Genomic DNA, 24,216 nt, shown 5'->3' on the forward strand with positions numbered 1-24,216 from the left:
CATATGATCCAATTCCCTGGGCAGAGAGTGAAGAAAGGTAAACTACATTTCTTATCTGGAAAAATATTTTGGAGGATGAAGTTTGGAAATGGTTCAGGAGTGTCCAATAGCAGTAGGGGCCTAGATAACTTTTCTATGGAATACTATGCAGTCAAGGCCAGATCTAGTGATGGGACACCAGACTAAATCCACCTGTGACGTGATCTGGTATGGCAAATATTTTGTGACACATCTTCCCCACTTGCTCTGGAAAGGATGTAGGGGCACCCGTGCTGAACTCTTATGGGAAAGCTGACCAGCCTGTACGCACAACCTGCTTGCCCAGCTCCGACAGGATGAGGAGGATGATGAGAAACTAACAACATTTTATTTGTTTGTCAAAGACCAAAAAGTAGTTGCTGTGTGAGTAGAATTTTGCAAGGCATGAAGGGTCTGATTTACCGAAGCAGAAGAAGTGAGACAGAACAGACAAAGGGAGTAACTTCGTGTTCATGGATGCTTTTAAAAGTTATCAGTACTGTTTATAATATGAATAAGGAGGTGGAGGGCTAGGCACGAATTTCTAGCTGAAACTGAGATCTAATATTGGCAGAAACATTTGATGGTCTCTGTTGTGTCTCGTGGACATGGGGCTTAGAGCTCCAGGGAGAGGTGAGGGATTTTACCTTGAGCTCATCTAACTGGTTTTGTCGTGGTGAAAATGTTGCTTCTCTTTCTTAGTCAGTCAGTAAGCAGGATGAAGGTGGCTTTTATTTTAATTTACTGAAGCGGTGCTTGAGTTTGTGGGGCCTGGCAGTTTTGTGGTGGGAAAACCGTTTTGGCCTTTGTAAATGGAGCAGGGTTGAGTTGGAAGTTGCCATGGGAGGGAACATCCCAGGATTATTTTCCAGAGTCACTTATGGCCACCCTTAGAAATTCTGTCTGAAATCCACGTGCAGCAAAGCTCTTGTCTGCTTTTCCTCCCTTCATGCTATAAATGCAGAACAATCCTGCTGGACGTTAGAGTTGTTTGTTTTTTAAGGGTCTACCCTTGTTTTTCTTCTACACTCTAAATTCCTGTTGACTTCTGACTGGGTTCTGCATACCTTTCATGTAGGTCTGATTGAAGGTGTTATTCTGCATTCCTTGCTCATGCAAATTGTCCACTGAATTGAAGGATGGTACCTGGGCAGATCAGACTGAGCTTGGAAGATCCCTTTTATTTCTTGCCTAAGACATGTACTGTCGTTCGTATTAAACCACATACATCAACTGAATTTGAAGAACAACTAGCCAAAGACTTAAAGTAATCGCAAAAAAATTTTCAGTACATCAGAAGTAGGAAGCCTGCTAAACAACTAGTGGAGCTCCTGGATGATCAAAATGCTAAAGGATCACTGAAAGACGATAAGGCCATTGCAGAGAAATTAAATGAATTCTTTGCATCGGTCTTCACGGCTGAGGATGTGAGGGAGATTCCCAAACCTGAGCCAATCTTTTTAGGTGACAAATCTGAGGAACATATTAATAATTGATCTGAAAAAAGGGGTTAAACAGTGAGGTGGCAACATTTGCAGATGATACAAAACTACTCAAGATAATTAAGTCCAAAGCAGACTGCAAAGAGCTACAAAAGGATCTCTCAAAACCGAGTGACTGGGCAACAAAATGGCAGATGAAATTCAGTGTTGATAAATGCAAAGTAATGTACATTGGAAAACAATCCCAATGATACATATAAAATGATGGGGTCTAAATTAGCTGTTACTACTCAAGAAAGAGATATTGGAGTCATTGTGGATAGTTCTCTGAAAACATCCACTCAATGCGCAACGGCAGTCAAAAAAGCAAACAATGTTGGGGATCATTAAGAAAGGGATAGATAATAAGGCAGAAAATATCATACTGCCTCAATATAAATACATGGTACGCCCACATTTTGAATACTGCATGCAGATGTGGTCACCTCATCTCAAAAAAGATATACTGGAATTGGAAAAGGTTCAGAAAAGGGCAACAAAAATGATCGGGGTATGGAATGGCTGCCATCTGAGGAGAGATTAGTAAGAGTGGGACTTTTCAGCTTTGAAAAGAGATGACTAAGGGGATATATGATAGAGGTCTTTAAAATCATGACTGGTGTGGAGAAAGTAAATAAGGAAGTGATATTTACTCCTCCTCATAACCCAAAAACTAGGGGTCACCAAATGAAATTAATAGGCAGTAGGTTTAAAACAAACAAATGGAAGTATTTTTTTCACACAATGCACAATCAACCTGTGGAACTCCTTGCCAGAGGATGTTGAGAAGGCCAAGACAGGGTTCAAAAAAGAACTAAATAAGTTAATGGAGGATAGGTCCATCAATGGCTATTAGCCAGGATGGACAGGGATGGTGTCCCTAGCGTCTGTTTGCCAGAAGTTGGGAATGGGTGACGGGATGGATCACTGGGGCACCTGGCTTTGGCCACTGTTGGAAGACAGGATACTGGGCTAGTTAGATAGACCGTTGGTCTGACCCAGTATAGCCATTCCTATGTTCTTAACTGTCTTGTGCAGCTTTGGCTCCAAGTTTATAGAGTCCCAAAGAGGCAGTTTATACTGGAGAAAATCCTAACACTTTTCGTGGAATCCTCTTATGCCAGATTGAAAGAGTAAAGGCCAGTCTAAAATGGAAATTTACACAGGTTTAACTAAAGGTGTGTGTTTTAAACCAGTTTAAACAAATGCGACTGTGTATGTGGACAATCTGATATCCTTTTAACCCTGGCTTATATCTGTGTAGCTTGCACCATATGAACAAGGTTTAAACCCAGATAAGACTGTCCACATAGGGGTTTGCATCAGTTTAACTAACTTAGATTTTGCACTGATTTAACTGGGTGTAACATCTGTGTGCAGACAAGCCCTAACATTCATCTCAGAGGCTCCTATATATGCACTGTCACTAGAGAACAAAGATTTTGAATGGTGACCTTTTAATACACCGGACCCCTGCTAGAACGCGGGATTTGGGATCCATGCCCGGTACCGCGTTAACGCAGGGTCTGCGTTAGAATGAACTGCAATTAAAGTAATTAAATTTGGGATCCATGGCCGCGACCGCATTATATGCGAATTCGTGCTAGATAGACGCGCGTTCTAGCAAAGGTCCGGTGTATTTTAATTTGTTTTAAGACACTGGGTCAGATTTATTCCTTTTCCTTCACTGAAGTCAGTGGAGTTACACCCAGGATTCATTTGGCTCAGCTTTCCTCCCCCACCCCCCATTATACTTTTTGCTTTAATCAATGTACGGTAGAGGAAAACCTGAATAGATCCAGTGCATCTTCGATTTCCCATGGACCTGGCTGTCCTTAAGCAATGACCTTTTGCCACTGTGTTATAGATGTAATGTGCAATGTATTGTCTGTGTGATAATTATATGAAAGTGATTTCTAGCCCTATTTTCTCTCTGCAGGCTTGAAGACCATTGTGGGCGCCCTAATTCAGTCTGTGAAGAAACTGTCAGATGTAATGATTTTGACAGTGTTTTGCCTCAGTGTCTTTGCTTTAATCGGCCTGCAGCTGTTTATGGGCAATTTGAGGAACAAGTGTGTAATATGGCCAATTAACCTCAATAAGAGCTTACTAGAGAATGGCACCAGGGGGTTTGACTGGCAAGAATACACCAACAATGTCTGTAGGTATTTCTGCAGCAATGCTCCCTAAAGTCTGTTTCCTTTTTACGTGACGAAATGTTGTTGGCCAAGATTTTCAAAATGACTTGAGATTTTGAGTGCCCAGCTTCAGGCACCTTAAAGGCCCTGGTTTCTCAGCACTTTCTGGAAATTGGGTCTCTTTAAGGTGTCTTAAATTGGGCATCCAGATTCACTTTGGAAAATCATGGCTTTGTCCATTTCAGCATGGTGAGTGCTGTTCCTAAAATAACCACTGTCCACTGGACTGGCCAGTCCTTGTTACAACGTTGCAGATCTGGAGAGGCCTGTGCAAAGCTCTGTAGATCTGTGCTCAACATATGTTATTTTGTTTAGATCAATGTGACTTTTGCTTTGCAATTCGAACCCCACAAAATGGTGGTCCTGTCCACCTCCACAAAGTAGCTAAAACACAATTCTGCCTTGAGTGTAGGTGGTACTGGAGAGTGTGTCGTCCTTGACTCTGGAGTGTGCTGTGAGCACCAACCATGTTTTAATTACATCAGAGGATGGTTGTGTTAGTGTTCCATAGTGCTGGTTCTTTTCCAGGAAAAGTGGAACCAAAAACTCCAGAGAAAAAATTAGTTTAAATCACCAAGTTTCACCGTTGTATTAATTTCAATGGAATAAATGGTTCCAAAGATTTAAAGGTGTTAAATGACCCTGCCACTGTCCAATGTTAAGCAGTTTTACTGGTGTACAGAGACCTCAACCTGCTTAGTACCATGGCAACACATCATTAAATTTCAGTAAATTTCAAAATTTGAGGATCAGGATGACAAAGACCATATGGTGTCCCAGTAAAGTCAGGGGTCCCAGGAAATGTTGCAGGTGGCAGCCACGATAGTGAAGCTCACTTCTTTTAGTCAGCAATTGTGTTCACTTTTGCCTCCTTGCCCCCAAAAGGACCCAAAAAGGGAATGATGAGCAGAATAACCTATCCTCTCATTATTTTGTATACAGATTAGGTCTAATTTCTGACAATCCACCTTTGGTTCATTGATTTCCAGTCCCTCACTTTTCTTGTTTATCGGCATGATCTTAACACAGTCCTTGAATTAGATCAGTTGGCCTTTTTGTTTAGACTAATTCAGCCTGTCTCTACCTTTTGCACTTTTCCCCATCTATATTTATTGTTATAGATTGTCACACCTTATAAACTTTTATCTCCTTTCCCACAGTTGGGCTCACAAATGGAGTAGGCCTACTAGGCCCCAATTATCACTACATCACCTGGTTTCAAGGACAAACCCTACACTGTGGCCCATGGTTCAAGGCTCACTTGATACTTGGCCCAGGTTTGCAACTTGTTTGTCCAACCCACAGTGAGTTCTGTGCCTCTAAGCTCACAAACAAAGCTTTTTACAGCCCAGTCTGTTTAGTTTTAAATGTAGAGTTTTTGAAAGCTACTTCCTTGCTTCAGGGATTCCTTCTCTCTGGCTGTGTCTTATCAAGTGTTATTCATGAGTGGTCAGCCAAGATTGCATACAACTCTGGAGAGAGGGCTTTAGGGATTGAGAAAGTGGCTCATGTATTTGATTCTTAAATCCTAGTTCTATAGCAGGGAGGCTCCCAGCATCAGGGCGTGGGGCACAATAAGCTTCTCTCTATCCTCCACTGAGCTGTACATGCTTTCTTTGTATTAAGCCTTGACCTGACCCCCACTTTCCCATTATATCTATGTCCAGCATCCTCTTCCAACTGCCATTCTTGCATCCTGGCCTCCTGTCTCTTAAAGCCTTATCTTTGTGTGTCAGTCAGCATTGATTTAGAAAAAGACTAAGCATTTGGAAAAGATATGTGCAAAGAGACCTACGGAGCATGTTGAACCATTTGTAACTAATAGTTTAGTTGTAAAACTAGGCCTGGTGTCCTTTCCTTTCCTACTTATTTATTTTCAATCACTCTAACAGTTCATGCAAATTAATTGCAACCTATGAGCTATTTGATTATTCTCTATTCATGACAGGCTTCAGAGTAGCAGCCGTGTTAGTCTGTATTCGCAAAAAGAAAAGGAGTACTTGTGGCACCTTCGAGACTAACCAGTTTATTTGCGCATAAGCTTTCGTGAGCTGTAGCTCACGAAAGCTTATGCTCAGATAAACTGGTTAGTCTCGAAGGTGCCACAAGTACTCCTTTTCTTTTCTCTATTCATGGTGTGCAACTGGCAACCTTTATTACCTGATATCAGTTCTTCATCCTGACTGGTTGACTTTTATACAAATGGGGATAATGAACCCTAAATACTTGTGTCTGTGCCCAAATGCCATGTAGATACAGGTACTAGGTCAAAGAGCAGCCTATTCCCCAAACATTAACAATAGCAAAAACTTGTCCCCGAATAAAAACAAGGTGTAAACATGGTGAGCGGGAACAGCGAGGAAATGTCTGTGAATGCTGTTGGCTCCGCAGATGAAAGCATCGACCTGACTCCTGAGCTCCGTTATTTGGTTTTCGCTTGGTTCTCACTCACCATATTTCCACTTGAAGTGACTGGGTGCCTGACTTTTTGCTGCCTTGTATCTCCTTTTGTACTTGTGCAAAGCAGGAAAACAGGCTAGTAGGGCTTACACAGGTGTAAGTGACAACACAAAGCGCAAGGTAGTGGAGAATCAGGGTCCAGCTCTTCGCAGCTTCTCCCTTGCCTCCCCACTCTTGAATTAACTTGCTCCAGTGTGCCAGCGATTCATTTGTATTTGCGCTCAAACGGCTGTATTAACTTCCAGGAAGAACCTAGATGACTGCTCTGTTAAGGCTTCTGTAGATTTGTTATATGCTGAGTCCATTAAGTGTGCAGTGTGCATACATATGTGTTTTAACATTTTTTTTTTCAGCAAACTTTTACGTAATCCCTGGGGCCCTTGATCCTTTGCTCTGTGGTAACAGCTCAGATGCAGGGTAAGTGTTGGACTTTATTAAAAGTAAAGAATGTCTTTCTTCTCCAGTGGCTTTCATAGAGCTTAGTGGTGGCACAGGCTTAGAGGTGATTCCATGTAGCCTGTTCTCCTTTCATTGAATGCACCCCATTAGTAACTGTCTCTCTACTCTGCATGTATCATGCCTGACACAGGGTATTCATGTAGGCTTGCTGGACTGCGGTGTCATATGTAAACAAAAATATAACTTCTGTTTTAAAAAGACAAATTCATTATTTGTGGTTCATTTTGCACCACTTAAAATTAAGCAACTGAGGTGTATGGAATGTTGCAGGCTACATTCTCCCAGTTCACTAGCAAATGGATCGTAGCCGTACTAGGATGGGATTTTCAAAGGAGATTTGGGAAGTTAGAAGCACTGTTCTCATTGCTTCTCAATGAGAATTGTCCTAAATCATTTAGGGCTTTGGGCGCCTAACTACTTCTAAAAATCTGGCCCTTGGACACTTGAAATCCAGTCCTGGGTGCCCAGCTGCCCATAGCTCTTTGAAAACCCTGTCCCTAAACTTTAGCGTTCATATTTAATTACCTGATTTAAAATCTATGTAATGCATGCTGTAAATACAGATAATGGTATTTCCATTAGCATTAGTAAATTAATTCTGTTTAGTCAAAAACTTACAGTTGCTGGTTAATTTGGGTCACAATAGAAAACTTGATTGGTATAAAAGCAAGAGAACAAGAAAATGAATCTATGGGGTCCCTGAATTTCAACCTCAAGTCATTTAGATTATTCAGGAGGCCTGAAAGGCTCAGGATGGCTGGGAATGAGATCTAGAGCTTTTCACTTTTAGATTGCTGGTTCCAATCCAGCCTTGGTCAGTAGTAACTGTTCTTACCTTGTGATGGCCATTCGTTGGTCAATATTAAGTAAGTTGGTGGTTCTTAATCTAGATCCCAACGGTAGGTCCATGTCACATCACCTACCATCACCACAATTGGCACTGGCTGGCCTGCAGCAAGGCCAAAGATTGAGGGCTGATCCAAAGCCCACTGAAGAATATGGAAAAACTCCAATTGGCTCAAGGGGGCTTTTGTTCAGGTCACCAGTGGGTATGAAGATTGTAATAAGCTCTTACCCCTGTAGCTAGCCCGTCCAGCTCAGGTTTGGTCAGGCAATATGAATAACCTTGTACTGCTGCATTCTGTGGATAAGGGCTTCTGTCTCCATGGTTGTCAACTGCCCTGTTTTTTTTGCCAACCGCTTTGTCCCCATGAAAATAAAGCACATGTGAAATGTTGCACCTTGCCGCTGTGAAAGTCATCACAGCCTTTGGCAACAAGCCTCCTGTTCATCTGTCCTTATGGCTCTTACAATATTGATACCCTGAAACTGCTTTCATCTTTTCTGCAGCCAATGTCCAGAGGGTTACACATGCATGAAAGCAGGAAGGAATCCAAACTATGGCTACACAAGCTTTGACACTTTCAGCTGGGCTTTCCTAGCCTTATTTCGCCTTATGACTCAGGATTTTTGGGAAAACTTGTATCAGTTAGTAAGTAAATGCATTGCTTCTCTTTTGCTTCCAATGTTTTGTTGCCTGTAATTTCATACACATTTGTGGGAGGATGGGGAGTTTTTTAAGGGTCTGAGGGAGCCACCCACAAGTGTATGGTTGTGTGACTTAGGAGGAGTTGTATTTTTAAGGCGGGGAAGAATGGCGCCAGGGAGAGCGCATGTAGCATTCTTGACTGTTTTCAGCCTGGAGGCTGTTCTGTTTTGCTAAATCTTCTAACTAAGATTCTGTGGTGAGTGCTGCAGAATTGTCATAGTGTATGTTGTGCATATGCTGCGCACCTGAGCTTTGCTGATACTCTTGTAGTATAACACAGGGCATCCAGGTGCTTTGAAGGGTAAAGTGTATCCATGTTGTCTAAGAACAATTCAGACTTCTCTAGCAGGTTGGCATCATGCTGAACCAGCATTGTTTCTAAAGAATCTCTGTGCTTGGCGTTGAGTTTCATACTGTATTTCTGAATCCCTGAAAGCTTCCATCCTTTGGTCAGATTTACAACCTTTACTCTTGCCTGACATAGCATCAGGCTTGTCCTTAAAGGAAGGAGAAGAGTCATTTCACTGCTTGGGGCCCAAGGTTGTTGGGTGTGCTGTGTATCCTAATTCTTTGGAATGGATCCTGCTAAAAAATTAGATAACACTTTGTATGTATGGTACCAATGTATTATTCTTTAGAATCATCCGTCAGGAGAACTGTGATTGGCTGCTCAGATCCATATTGTAGACAGTCTCTTCTGAATCAAAGTGATAGGGAAATTGCTGTCTCTTTTTCAGACCTTGCGAGCAGCAGGAAAAACATACATGATATTCTTTGTCCTGGTTATCTTTGTGGGTTCATTCTATCTGGTCAATCTGATCTTGGCTGTGGTAGCCATGGCTTATGAGGAGCAGAACCAGGCCACGCTGGAGGAAGCGGAGCAAAAGGAAGCAGAATTCAAGGCCATGTTGGAACAGCTGAAAAGGCAGCAGGAAGATGCGCAGGTTACAGTTTTGATTAATACTTTTTTTTTTAGGTTGTTATAATTTTTTTTCTGAACCATTAATTACAAAACAGTCATATAAAATTATGAAAATACAGTAATGAACTGGGTGGTGTGTCTGGGCCTCACTGCGTTCTGTTGGATGGAATTAGAATTGCTTACCCTGTGTTCCTATGCCCAACATATTGCTAACATTTTTTACGGAGTTTCCCCTTTAGCTAAAGTGGCAGTGGCCTGCGTTTTTGTAGCAAGACGACCTGGGTTCTGTCTCTGCTACCTCTGTGACAGTCCAGGTGTATAGCACAATGGTAATTGCAAAGTTCTTAGAAAGCCACAGATTCGTTCTATTATTTGCATTGCACTGGTTAAAGCATCTTTCACCAGAGAATGTCAGAACAGCTCTCGGTTCTAGCTGAGCCTTGCCACACCCATGTAAGGCAGATAAGTATTATTTCTACTCATCAGAGAGAGGACTAAACTGAGGGACAAAGAAGTGAAGTTACTTGAACCAAGGGGAGTCTGCAGCAGAACCCACAAGTTCTGGATCCCAGTCCTGTGTTCTAACCATTTGCACAAAATCCCCATTTTGAGGAGGAAGCAGAACTTAGGAGTCTGGTGTCCTGATCCGGTGCACTAAGCATTAGACCACACAACTTCCCAGAGCAGGAAAGAGAGATGTGGATTCCTAGCTCAGCCCCCCATGCTGTAACCATTCCACTCCACTGCCTCTGCGAGATGACTGTCATTTTTCTGTCTTACCCACTCCCTTTCCCTGTCCACTAAATAAGGAACAAATTAATTTTGTCCCTTTCCCCTCAGGCTGCTGCCATGGTCACTTCGGCAGGGACGGTCTCAGAAGATGCTGTGGAGGATGATGGCAGGGGGAGGGTGTCTCAGAGCTCTTCTGAGATTTCCAAACTGAGCTCTAAGAGTGACAAGGAGCGGCGGAACAGGAGGAAGAAACGGAAGCAGAAGGAGCTCTTGGAAGGAGAGGAGAAGGGTGACAACGAGAAGGTGTTCAAGTCTGAATCGGAGGATGGAATGAGGAGAAAAGCTTTTAGGCTGCCAGACAACAGGCTGGGAAGGAAATTTTCCATCATGAATCAGGTAACATTCCTTCGCATTATTAAGAGTCACATTTCCTGTCTTGGGGCCTCATCCTGTGCCCTTTGCAATCCAAGGGAATCTTTCCGTTCCTTTTAATTGATGCTGGATCAGGAAGAAACTTAGGGCCCAATCTTGTAGTGTTTGCTTACACAACAAGTCCTGAGTGTCCCTGTGAGCCTAGTGGAAATCAGGAATAACTCTGAAGTCAGGGCAGTTACACAGGTGACTTTCAATTAGACTTATGCGCATAAGTGCCAGGTCGCTTTTGAAAATGGAACTAAGGCTCCTAGGTCACTGAGGTGCTTTTGAAAAATTTACTCAACATGCTTGGGTTCGATCATTTTTCCTAAAATTTTCTTTGTATATTAAAAGTGCTGGATTGAGGACCAAAGGGAGTAAAGTCCTCCCCTAAAGCCCAGCACAAAGGCACCAGCTGGGGATGCTCTCTCCCACACTGCCACCCAAATATGGTTCAACCTTGGTTTTAGCAGCCCCCTTTAGGGGAGTGCAGTCTCCATGGCCTGTTCATTCCTTGGCCTCTTTGCTGAGCCTGCTCCCAAGGATCTAGCTGTGATTGTGATTTGTATCTGTATTACAACAGCACCTATTGACCTGGATCAGGGTCAAGACCCCATCATTAGCAATTATCTTTGAAAAGTCATGGAAGATGGGAGACATTCCAGAAGATTGGAAAAGGGCAAATATAGTTTCCATCTATAAAAAGGGAAATAAGGACAACCCGGGGAATTACAGACCAGTCAGCTCAACTTTTGTACCTGGAAAGATAATGGAGCAAAATAATTAAGCAATCAGTTTGCAAACACCTAGAAGATCATAAGGTGATAAGTAACAGTCAGCATGGATTTGTCAAGAACAGATCGTGTCAAACCAACCTGATACCTTTCTTTGGCAGGGTAACAAGCCTTGTGGTTAGGGAGGAAGCGGTAGATGTGCTATATCTTGACTTCAGTAAGCCTTTTGATACTGTCTCGGATGACTGTCTCATAAACAAACTAGGAAAATACAACCTAGATGGAGCTACTATAAGATGGGTGCATAACTAGTTGGAAAATCATTATCGTTATCAGTGGTTCACAGTCATGCTGGAAGGGCATAATGAGTGGGTTCCCGCAGGGATCAGTTCTGGGTCTGGTTCTGTTCAATATCTTCATCAGTGATTTAGATAATGGCATACAGAGTACACTTATAAAGTTTGCGGATAATACCAAGCTGGCAGGAGTTGCAAATGCTTTGGAGGATAGGATTAAAATTCAAAATGATCTGGACAAACTGGAGAAACGGTCTGAACTAAATAGGATGAAATTCAGTAAGGACAAATGCAAAGTACTCCACTTAGGAAGGAACAGTCAGGTGCACACATACAAAATGGGAAATGACTGCCTAGGAAGGAGTACTGCAGAAAGGGAGCTGGGGGTCATAGTGGATCGCAAGCTAAATATGAGTAAACAGTGTACCGCTGTTGCAAAAAAAGCAAACATCATTCTGGGATGTATTAGCAGGAGTGTTGTAAGCAAGACACGAGAAGCAATTCTTCCGCTCTACTCTGCGCTGATTAGGCCTCAACTGTAGTATTGTGTCCATTTCTGGGCGCCACATTTCAGGAAAGATGTGGACAAATTGGAGAGAGTCCAGAGAAGAGCAACAAAAATGATTAAAGGTCTAGAAAACATGACCTATGAGGGAAGATTGAAAAAATTGGGTTTGTTTAGTCTGGAAAAGAGAAGCCTGAGAGGGGACATGAGAACAGTTTTCAAGTACATAAAAGGTTGTTACAAAGAGGAGGGAGAAAAATTGTTCTTTGTGACTTCTGAGGATAGGACAAGAAGCAACGGGCTTAAATTGCAGCAAGGGCGGTTTAGGTTGGACATTAGGAAAAACTTCCTAACTGTCAGACTGGTTAAGCACTGAAATAAATTGCCTAGGGAGGTTGTGGAATCTCCATCATTGGGGATTTTTAAGAGCAGGTTGGACAAACTCCTGTCAGGGATGGTCTAGATAATTAGTCCTGCCACGAGTGCAGGGGACTGGACTAGATGACCTCTCAAGGTCCCTTCCAGTTCTATGATTCTATGCTGGGCACTGTACAGACCAGAACAAAAAGGCACTCTCTGTCCCAAAGAGCTTTCAGTTCAAGTGATGTGGTTTATGGAATGCAGGTAACTACCCTTTCGGAACAGTAGTGAGGCCACTTGGACCAAACAGACAATTGCACTGACTTGTCCAGTGTAAATGGGTGGCCCTAGATCCAGGGATGAGCGTGGCCTTCTGTGATATCGCTTTGCTTTTCTCTCTACCATTCACGCCATCACTATTCTTTCTTTTCTCCCTCCCAGTCCCTTCTCAGCATCCCAGGCTCCCCTTTCCTCTCCCGGCACAACAGCAAGAGCAGCATCTTCAGCTTCAGAGGGCGCTTCCGTGATCCAGGCTCAGAGAACGAATTTGCTGATGATGAGCACAGCACGGTGGAGGAGAGTGAAGGCAGGAGAGACTCCCTTTTCGTCCCCTTCCGTGGCCGGGAACGGAGAAGCAGCTACAGTGGTTACAGTGGCTACAGCCAGGGCAGCCGGTCCTCACGGATCTTCCCCAGCATCCGCCGGAACGTGAAAAGGAACAGCACAGTGGATTGTAATGGCGTGGTGTCCCTTATTGGCGGCCCGGCATCTAATAGGCCCGTGGGACGCCTTCTGCCTGAGGTGAAAATAGATAAGGCAGCTACTGATGACAGTGTAAGGAAGTCAATGAGTAGATAGTCTAGGCATGGCGGTCTGCCCTTTTCTGCTTTCCTGTATGCCGCCCTCCAAGCCAAATGGAAACCCTGATGGAATGAAAATTGGTTTGTCTAACCGCAGACTATATAGTCTGTATTGGATTCAAAGACTGCCATGCTTCAGTTACCCCCTTCCTTTCTTCTTGAGTAACCTACTGACCCACATCCTCCTCCTGGCTTCCTGGGGGAGAAAAAAAGGCTTGGAATTGAGATTTTCATGAAGGATATAACAATAAACCTGCCATTAGTAATGGCAATTCTTAGGAACAATTTATTTAAGAGGTGCGGGAGGGGAAATAGACCAAGATTTGCTGGAAAGTTTCTCCCACCAAATTTAAAAAAATTCCTTTATGGAGGAATAATTTTAAAAACAAATGTAAACAGGGCAGAGAATTTTTACATTCGAAGGCCACGATCCTGCAGTCAGGTCTAGATGGAACAAAGTCTTACTTCCTTACCCACTGAAGTTCATGGAACTCCTTTGGAGTGTAAGTGGAGCCACCCTCCTGCCTGGATCAGCTTGCAGGATTTGGGTCTTGGAAGCGAAGGGAGGAGAGTGTGAGAGAGCAATTTCAAACAAAGAACCAAATCAGGCACCAGGAGTGACAGCTTTGGGGAAGACTAGACCTATGAGAAGGGGATCTAGGTGAAATATGAAGCTTAAAAGGGGACACTGACAAGAAATTTAATTCCAAATATAGGTTTTGTTCTTTTTTGTAATATATATTACAAAATCTAGTAAGGAAGAAATGTTTTAATGGAATTAAGAAAATAATTTCAGTGAAAACAGTGTCATTTTAGATTTAAACTTTCTCAGCATGGCACTAGTGCATGGGAAACAGGTGGTGAAACTGACTATAAACAGAGCAGAGACTCTGACCAGTCTAGTTTCACTGCCCAAGTTGAATGAAATGAAACCATCAGTTTAGATGGTTGGGAAGTAAACTTAATTTTTAAAATCCTTCCATTGTAATCATCTCATCCTTCTGTGTGAAATCCTATAGAATTTAACAGAGACAAACTTACGATAGAATTTTAAAAACCATCTTATGGAAGCCTAGAGGATAATATAATTATCAGGCCCCAATCCGGCAATCTGATTTATGCCTATGGATCTATGCAGTCATGCACACTGCTGTACATCAGTTTGGCTCAGGTTGCCAAATCAGGGCCTTTACAGTCTATAAATTGTTTAGGGTGATATCTATTGAATCATATTGATTTAATCTCCCTCAGATTCTACAGGAATTTTCCACAAGGGAAATTTTTAACACAATGGAGGAAAATAATTTTTTCTTTTTCTTTGTATTTTTTTTTTAATATCTGATTTTTCTCTTGACAGTGACCTTTTAAAACAAAAGGGTTGAATGAACTTCAGTCAAAAAATTCATTTAAAAATATGCCAACAAAGCAAGTTAGTCTAGAAAGCCAGAGAGAGCCTGTACTATTATGTGCTAGTTAGAAGGGATTGTTGGCCTTCGATAAAAAGAAAGGGTAGCAAGATCATTTTTGAGCTGTCTAAAAAAAATAGCTTGTGGGGGAAATCCAGCTAGTGTGTGTGTAAATTCCAAGCAGTTTTTTTTTTAATTTTTGCAACCTGAATTAATACCCTCTAATCCTTGATTCATCCTTGAGACTTTATTGACCCTTCTTTAGTTACGTTAAACTTTAGTTCCTATCTTCTTCCCCAGTTAGCATGTTAATATAATGTGTAGTTTGAATATTTTGTTCTCTTTCTAACACAGCATGGAAATATTAGAAACTGTAATTAGCATGATGAATGCATGAAAGACACCTGAAGAGAGACTTCTGTATTATGTGATACTGGATACACTGGTTACTTGGCAGTTCTTTTTGATAACTGGCTATACCTGTAGTTAAACAGTGCAAATACCAATTAGCCATCATGACCACTGAGGAATCACATGGGTTATGCAGGATACCTTAGTCACTCATAGCGTAAGTATCTCATTTCCTTAAGAAAGGGAGACAAAAGGCTGCTTGAGGCACATGTGTTCTTTTCACAAGCAACTGATGGCAGACCCCTCTATCGAGGGCGAAGCAATAAACCGTTGGTAGCACACACAGATCTCTGGGCCTAGATTTGCTACCCTTGGGTACGATTAATCCTTTACTAGAGCAAAGCCTAAGAAATGATTACATCTGTCTTGTATAACAAAATCCAGATTTTGGCTGTTGACTTGAATGGGAGTTGAGAGCGCTGGGCTCTCACACTGTAGTCTGTCCTTAATTACCAGCAGCTCACATTGTTCTCTATGGGCTGGACTCTGCCCCAAAGAGTTTACAGTCTAAATAGATGGGGCAGACAAAGGTGGTAGAAAGGCAGGACTATTTTTAAGTGACTGGCTAAGTCACACAGGGAGTCTGTGGCAGAGGTGGGAGCTGACCCAAGATCTCCTTTGTCCCAGTTAGTACATTAGCAACAATCTACCCTTCCTCCTATTGATTTAAATTAGGCTTCTTGCGGAGCAAAGGACTATGCAGAAATTGCCAAATTTTTAAAACTCTCCTTTTTGTTGGTCTTAAATATGCAAATACTCTGCATTAAGAATATATCGGAAATACTAAGCTTCCAGTAACCACATTTTTTTAAGCAGTGCAAACTACTGCTGCAGCCTGCGGAAGCAGCGTCCATAGTGTTACGTAAGATAAACACACCAGGCTCGTGCATAAGGAATGACGTCAGTATGGAAAACCCCTGTTTTATTTTCTCCCTTGGGTGCATGCTATCTATCTAACGTGACAATATGCAGAGTTTCAGACGGATCAAGAGTCTGTTCTAATTAGACATGTGAATTTTGCAGGGTACTACCGAGGTGGAAATTAAAAAGAAACCTACCGGGTCTCTCTTGGTCTCAATGGATCAACTGAATGCATCCTATGGAAGAAAGGATCGAACCAACAGTATAATGACTGTTTTAACTAATACCCTTGTAGAAGGTGTGCACAATGCCATGTAATTTAGTGTGTATGTCTGTATTTATGTGTGTGCCTAATGATGCCTTGGCTGCCTTGGAGAAACTAGAAGACCTATTGCTGGTAACTAGAAGGAGATTCTCCTCTTGGCTGATGTGTTATGGAGTTGAATGTGGTGGGTTTGATCCCTGTTGTTTCTGCATCCAGTTTGACTCATGCAGCAATGTGTTCGTTACTGTATCAGTGTGACAGTTTTGGGGGTTGTGGTTCTTTTCCCCCCTTGTTTGGATTCATATGATGATTTTCAAACCTTCCCTCAACTGAAACCTCAGTGTTTTGGGTGGGAGATGTGTGGAACTGGAGTTCTGCCTGGGTTCTACTCAGAACCACAAATTCCTCCAGGTTCTGTTGAGCCATGGCTCAGTCTTGTGAACTGGGCCCCAAGCTGTGGCTGAGAGAGAAAGCACTAAGCATTTTACACAGCTGTATTAATTCCCCTTTAGAACAATGCAACACACAGCTATTACCGTACAACAATGTATATCACATTAAGGAGATTGGTGGAAAGACATTAAAGGAGGGAATCTGGGCAACACAACTACTTGTAGGCAGCCATGGAAAAGGTGGTTTTTGTGCTGTGTTTAGCAGAGATGAAACCACAAGAGCCAGAGAGGTTGGTGGTCGGAGCAGAGGGAGGCAAATGGATTTTTCTGCTGAGCTGCTGTGAAGGCACCAAAGAATTGATGCTTAACTTAGTGGTGATTCCTCCCTTAGAGAAGTACAGCGCTTACTTTGTGCCACGGCTTGCCAGGGCTGAGCCCTGGCACCTCTAGGCTTGGCAGTTCATAGCCCTGGCATCTCTTTCATTACAAATTAAGCACTGGAGAAGTACTTGTGCATTTTGTTTGCACCTAAATCTGCACCTCTTCAAAGACTCTCATACTCCCAGGTGCGGGGGAGTAAAAACAACTGGTGTATGTTCTGGTTCCAATAACAATATGCAAAAGGGAAACTATAGTTGTCACTCAATCTGAATGTATAGGTGTTCTGCACAAATGGGGAATGGAGAAAGTCTCCTTTGCCTGAAGCCCAAGAATAGAGAGATCTGAACTGCATTGAGATCTTGGCTATGTCAGCTGTCAATAGAGAGTGACCTCCATGTGACAAATGCTGAAATAAACAGTAGATCGAGATGAGCAAATGACTCTGATTTCCAAATATATTATGCAAGAGGCTGTAAGAGTTTGAGAATGACAGACGTGTGTGGGGGGGTGTTCTCTGATTCTTACAGGATCCTGTAATAATATATATGAAAATTATATATACTTTGAAAATAGAGCAAGGTTTCTGTGTGGCTTTCCTCCCGCACAAACTCCTACAGCTCCAGTGCTGTGGTCCTTTTTTAAACTTTCAGAAAACCAAGGCAACCATATTCTTAGCAACCAAAAGACAAATTGGAGTTGGAGAAGTCCACCAAAGCATCTCTCCCTTCCCAAGCAAAAATACAACGACCACCTTGGACAGTTGTGTGAAGCTTGGATAGAATAACCGGAGGCCAAAGAATGGGCAAAAAGAACCTAAGTTTCCAGGAGAAATGTAAAAATATCTTAAATAAATAAAGCCACTTAAGTCACGGGTGTTGCGTTCACGGTGGCTTTCTCTAAATGGACAACATTCATTTTAACCAGGCTTGTACCAATTTATCCCAAACTGATTCTTTACTAAGTGTGTCCACACCACTGTGTTGCATAGTTTAAAATGGCATCTTTAGGTAAACTGGTGCAACTTTGAATATAGGTGAGGTCTGGGGGCCCGATGTGTGAAGTCCAGTAGATGGAGTCCCGTTAACTGCAGTGATTGTTGAATCACATCCTAAACCCACAGGTTGGGCTCTTGGGTAAAACAGTTGTGAGATCCATTATTGTTGTTGTAATTTGTATTATGGGATCACCTAGAGGCCCCTGTCCCATAGTATTGGGGACAGTACAAACATACAGCAAAGAGACTCTGCACCAAAGAGCTTAAAGCAAAGTATAAGCAAAGACGCAAGGTGGATTCAACACCCCCAAGGGGAGCAGTGAAATGATACTGGAGCCATGTTAACAGATTAAGGCAGATCGAGGAGGACAAGACCTGACTCTTTGCTATTTTGTTTTGTAACTGCAGAGTTGGAAGAATCCCAGAGGAAGTGCCCCCCCTGTTGGTACAAATTTGCCAACACCTTCCTGATCTGGGAGTGCCATCCACATTGGATCAAGCTGAAGGAGATAGTGAACATGATTGTCATGGATCCCTTTGTTGACCTGGCCATTACCATCTGTATTGTGCTGAACACTGTCTTCATGGCAATGGAACACCATCCCATGACCCCTGAGTTTCAAGATGTTCTGACTGTAGGAAATCTGGTAAGAGAGTGCTTTGGGAAAACATGTTGTAGGGGGTACAGAGGGTTCGTAAAACTCTGAGGCTTCGTGTTCACAGTGACAAGCAGATTCACGTTTACAATAATACAAATAAATAACAGGGTAAATGAACTAGCTATCAATAGTGTCATGTCACCTTTCTGTGTACAGATCCTTGCAAATCCTTTTAGAAGGTCTGTGTGTTTTCCCAGACATCTGGGCACTGCCTGAAATAAGTGGCAAGATCCTCTACAGTGCAGCTGCGGGTGGGGGACTGATTCAATGCCCACTCAAGTCAATGGAAGTCTTTCACACTGGCTTCAGTGGATGTAGAACAGGGCCTACAGAGCACTAGGTGAGCTGGAGAGGGAGTGCAGGGGACACGACCCTGTATCACTGAGAGTGCTGCTGCCAAGGGATCTCTGCCTCTCAGCAGGCGTGAGGTCCAGGAGGGGAGTGGTAAGGTGTCTCTTTGGCACGATGAACACACTTCAACTCATCAGAAGGAGGCCGTTTGCCTTCTAGAGGAGAGAGCACTGGCCTGGGACTCAGGAAGCCTGGGTCCTATTCCCAGCTCTGCCACTGGCTTGCTGTGTGACCTTGGGAAAGTTAGTTCTCTGTGCCTCAGTTTCCCCATCTGTAAAATGGGAATAATGATGCTGACCTCCTTTGTAAAGTGTTTTGAGATCTACTGATGAAAAGCGCTACATGAGTTAGATATTTTTATAATTAGACCAGAGCGCACCATCCTTTTTTTAACCGTGTGCATTTGTGTGTGGTTTCACATTCTGTTTGTGGTGTTGGGAGATAGGGGTGCTGTTAGATGCTAGCTGCAATCTCTTATTTACTCCTGAATGTCATCTTTCTCTCCTTGTGATTTAGACTGTCTCCTGTTAGTTCCCTTCTCCCTACAGCAGTGTTGTGGGCAGTCATGTTGCTGGCTAATAATTCGCCATCCTGCTGCCAAAGGAATGGCTTAAACTGCAATGTATCTGCAATTAGCAGAGAAGGGGCCATGACTTACCATGAATAATTACTGCCTTAAGTTACTGCCTTACTACCAGAATTCCATGAGGGAGATGTTTCCTCTGGGAAGCAAACATTACTAGGGTCACAGCTGTAGTGTGGACTGCCCACATGGTGGGTGAAATGGCTTCCAGGTTAAGTGACTTTCCGTGCAGGGCCCGTATCAGTAAGGTAAGAAGGGGGTTGCTTCAGGAGGAGATGAAGGAGTAGGGGAGATCCAGTAATGCTGCAGGCCAGAGGTCAGAGCACAGGGCTAATGACTAATTCTCTGCCGTTCTCCAGTGGGCACAAAGGTCCCCAAACGGAGCGATTCAGCTGCTCATGGGCGGTGCAGTGAGCAATCTTTCTGGTCAGTGCAGGGGATGAGGGTTGAGGATGGGAAGAAGCAAAAGGAAGCCCAGTGGATCCTCTGCTCTGCGGATCAACTAACACCCAAAACTGATGGAGAGCACATGCTCTGCAGAGGCCTCTGTGGCCCGAAGGCTGCTGTAGCAACCAGGGAGCATGGGGGGGTGTCTGTGCTCTTCAGAGGGAGGAGTACAGTGTCCTGCCCAAAAGGCCCTTTTACTCAGGTTTTGCACTGTGGTCACATGACTTTGCCCTGCACTGTACTAAGTGATTCTTCACTCTAAAAGGGCACAGATCCAGAGGAGGCGCAGAGTTCCTTCTGCAGCTCTTGTGAAGATCAGTAGGGTTTGTGGGTACCTGGCATCTCTCAGGCTCACACCCAAATACTTGCTAGGCTGATATTTTCACAGGTGACTCTCAGAGGCACTGTGCACCTGCTTCTCCAACTGCAGTCCCTGTGAGCTGTAGATGCTCATCACTTTTGGGGCCTGATGAACATAACTGAAATCAGTGGAGCTGTGCTGGCTTATACCAGCAGAGGGTCTAGCTGTACCTGCCTCAGGCCATGATCCTGTGACCACTGAAAGTGATGGCAAAGTTCATATGGACTTCACCGGTGTGGGACCAGGCTGAACCACAGCTGGAGACCCTGAAGTTTCGATCACTTCTGAAAATTTGTCTGTAAGGTCTTGATAGGAGAGTGATTACCAGGGAAGCCAGTAAGGGTTGCACCAGCGCAGCTATACCAGTGGAGGGAATAACCCGTTGTACGCAAGCCCATGACATTGCCCAGGCTGTGCATTTGAACTGGTACAAGGAGCATTGCAGGGTCCCCATTCTTAGTTCACTGTTAACCTATCTTTGAGATGTATATTGACTGTCTGAAACCAAACTAAGGAGAACCTTTGTGTGTGTGTGTGTATCTGTGTGTGGGCGTGTGTGCGTGCTCTATTTTTGTCTCCTCTCCACTCCAGGTTTTCACTGGAATTTTCACAGCAGAAATGTTCCTGAAGCTCATAGCCATGGACCCCTACTATTATTTCCAAGAAGGTTGGAACATTTTTGACGGATTTATTGTCTCCCTCAGTTTAATGGAACTGGGTCTAGCAGACGTGGAAGGGCTTTCAGTGCTGCGATCTTTCCGATTGGTATTCCATATTTCTCCCATTTCTTTTTGAAGTTTCCTGTCTTGCAGCTACTAGAAAACCTTTTACATAAGTTATTCTGGTTAAAAATATTCATTGGTTCTGTTTGGAGGAGAGGGGGAGATTCTATGGTTGTGAGTTGTTGTTTCTCTCAAAAAAATTTTTTTTCTTTGAGTGCTGCTCCCTATGTAAAAGAGGCAAAGAGTCCCGTGGCACCTTATAGACTAACAGACGTATTGGAGCATAAGCTTTCGTGGGTGAATACCCACTTCTTCAGATGCATGTAGTGGAAATTTCCAGAAGGCTTCATATGTGTATTCCACACATGGATATGCATGCGCACCTTACACCCCAGTCTGGAAATGCTAACCAGCAGTGTCAATTGGCCTGCACATGCTCAGTAGGTCTCCTCTTGCTCCTGACCAAGGGTATAAGACACAGTGTGGGCCAACGCCTCTCCAATTCCTTCTTACCACTGCAGGGCCTGAGCTGAAATCCTGTGTCCTTAGATTTCCCCAGCTTTTTATGGAACCAGTAAATAGATTTGTAAATAGTTTTTATACTTCTTAGCCTGTTAGTATAGTTAGGTATCATAGCTTGTTTTCCCTGGCTGGGGACTCACACTCCCCATGGTCAGGGACTATGCCTAGAAAAACTACATCTCAATGGGACCTCAATCTCGTCCTGTCGACACTCACCAGACCACCTTTTGAACCTTTGGTGACATGTTCCATGCCTCATCTGTCCATGAAAATTGCATTTTTAGTGGCCATTACTTCATGCAGGAGGGTCAGTGAGCCGGAAGCCATTATGGTAGACCTCCTTATACAGTTTTTCACAAGGAAAAGGTATCCCTTCACCTACATCCTAAATTTCTCCCCAAGGTTGTTCCTGAATTCCATGTCAACCAAAGTATTCACTTACCTGTCTTTTTCCCAACACCCCATGCTTCTGCCAAAGAGAAGAGACTTCACTGCCTCAATGTCTGATGTGCCCTGGCATTCTACCTGCAAAGAACCAAACCTATCAGAAAGTCACCAAGACTTTTTATTTCCATAGCAGAAAGATTGCGAGGTCAAGCTCTGTCCTCTCAGAGAATCTCTAAGTGGGTCTCGGGGTGCATTGAGTCCTACACGTTAGCACACACCCCTCCTCCTGGCAGTGCCACAGGTAACTCCACAAGAGCACAGGTCTCCTCTACAGCATCCCTGTAGGAAGGGCCCAATACAAGACATATGTAGGGCAGCCATCTGGAGCTCCATCCACACGTTCGCGAGACTTACTCAATAGTGCAGGCCTCTACTGCGGATGCAGCAGTGGGGTCTATGGTACTGCAAGCATCTTTGCTGCTGGCTTTCAGGCACTCCCTCATCCCCCGCCCAAGTGTGAGCTCTACTTGTCAATCACCCATGTGTGGAAAACACATAAGGACCAGCACTTGAAGAAGAAATGGAGGTTACTTGCTGTAACTGGAGGTTGTTCGAGATGTCTGGTCCCTATCTGTATTCCATTATCCTCCTCTGCTTTGGATCCTGTTGAATTTGCAGTAACAAGAGGATCTGGACAGGTGTTTGCTCACCCTGCCTCTTATACCCTTGGTCTGGAGCACTAGGAGACCTACTGTGCATGTGTAGGGCAATGGACATTGCTTGTTAGAATTTCCAGACTCAGGCACACCCATGCATGGAATACAGGTAGGGACACACACCTCGAAGAGCCTCCAGGTACAGTAAGTACCTTCCATTTTAAAAATGGATCATTGAATTTTCATGAGTAAATTCTGCTCCATTCCAAAACAAGAACTTTAAAACTTGTTTTTTCCTCTGACTAAAATCCAAATGTAAAGTTTCTTTAAAATTTCAAATCAACCAAATTCTTAGTGCTGATTCATTGCACTGTTTGTTATAACAGAAAGCTAATAACTTTTTTCACTTGCTAAATGAACCATTATCGAAATGGGTAAAAGGTCCTTCTGGAACAACACTGGCACCCAGTAAAATAATAATTTCAGAGACTAAGCTCTGCAAAGAGAAACATTTGTGTTATAAAAGCTTATATTGGTAATAGCCTCTGGTTTTCAGTTTTAATTTATACTAATTTTCAGTGATTTTTGTCTACTTTAGTGCCTTGTAAAGAAAACATTTTCTAGGACATTATGTTTTATAATCTTGCCTGAATTGTGTCTATAGATATCTGAGCAGAAATTGGTGGTTTCATTAGCAATTAAATTAATGCACATGTTGACAATTTTTTTTTAACATGTTGTAGGCTAGTTTCTGTTATTGTTTGCATCCTATATTTTACTAGCCTGAGTGCAATCACACATGAGATGTTGAGTGTGACCAAAACATGCACTAAGCAAAGCATGAATAGGGGGTGGGACAGGCTGTAATTTACAGTGTAAACACGATGCTGCTAATTTAATTGAAAGACCCCTTTTTGTGTGTGGTATGTGTATTTCCCTCCCCCACAATATTTGTTTCTGAAGTTAAAATGGGTGTCATTCTACCAATCTTTGTTTCCAAGTTTAAACTGAACTCTGGAACCCTTGTTATTGTTTGTTGCTGGTAGTCTGTAAACGCACTCAGTGCTAGTCATCCATAAAGGGTGAAGCAGACTCTGCCCTGAAGAGCTTGTGGTGTAAGAAACTGAAAAAGGTGCAAGGTGCTGAGCACCTGCAGGTCCCGCTGACGTCCGTCATCTCACAGGATCTGGCCATAAGGGTTATATACAGCTCTTCTGAATTAGGACCTCATCCTGCTTGCAATTAAATCCAGGGGAATGTTGCTAATTGGCTTCACTGGGAATGAGATTGGGCTCTTATATTTTAATAGTGCTGTTCAGGGCCCAGTTCTAAAGCTGTCTGTGCATGGCCCTCATATCAAAGCAATGGGAGCTCCCCAGTTAGCAGGCAGTGCAGTGGTGGCTGGTAATTGTGAATTGTCCTTTGCTGCATCTTCCTTGTCTTTTGAGGCAGGTTTCTTAGGCTACGTCTACATTGGCAAGTGAAAGACAAAACTTTTGTCATTCAGAGGTGTAAAAAAACACACACACACCCCCGAAAGACAAAAGTTTTGTCGACGGCAAGCACCAGGGTGAACAGCACTTTGTCAGCAGGAGAGACAGCAAACAGCAGCTACACTGCGCGCCTGTTAGCAGCCCGGCCGCAGTGGCACAGCCATGTCACTAAAAGATGCATACTGTAGACATAGCTTTAGTCTTCTGCCACTCCCCCGCCCCAATCCATTCCCATCATTCTGCATAGATGACTGAGAGTGGAAGGGTACTGACTCCACTCAGCTCTTGTATGGCATGAGACATGAGGTAGCTCAGCTGCACGTTGGGAGAGGAAGGA

At 43.3% G+C, this 24,216-nt stretch overlaps 1 protein-coding gene across 3 annotated transcripts in view; it reads left to right on the plus strand.

The window, feature by feature from the left end:
- SCN8A (sodium voltage-gated channel alpha subunit 8) overlaps positions 1 to 24,216 on the plus strand; it is a 111,744-nt gene that overhangs the window by 55,473 nt on the left and 32,055 nt on the right. For all 3 annotated transcript variants that reach the window (XM_074935780.1, XM_074935781.1, XM_074935779.1), the window contains exons 7-15: positions 3,439 to 3,660; positions 6,511 to 6,574; positions 7,967 to 8,108; positions 8,903 to 9,109; positions 9,928 to 10,215; positions 12,570 to 12,929; positions 15,829 to 15,964; positions 18,107 to 18,345; positions 20,691 to 20,864. In XM_074935780.1, the coding sequence (XP_074791881.1) occupies positions 3,439 to 3,660; positions 6,511 to 6,574; positions 7,967 to 8,108; positions 8,903 to 9,109; positions 9,928 to 10,215; positions 12,570 to 12,929; positions 15,829 to 15,964; positions 18,107 to 18,345; positions 20,691 to 20,864 (1,832 nt within the window). The remainder of the gene's footprint in view (positions 1 to 3,438; positions 3,661 to 6,510; positions 6,575 to 7,966; positions 8,109 to 8,902; positions 9,110 to 9,927; positions 10,216 to 12,569; positions 12,930 to 15,828; positions 15,965 to 18,106; positions 18,346 to 20,690; positions 20,865 to 24,216) is intronic.

This window comes from Natator depressus, chromosome 20 (genome assembly GCF_965152275.1).
Source record: "Natator depressus isolate rNatDep1 chromosome 20, rNatDep2.hap1, whole genome shotgun sequence".
NCBI lineage: Eukaryota > Metazoa > Chordata > Testudines > Cheloniidae > Natator > Natator depressus.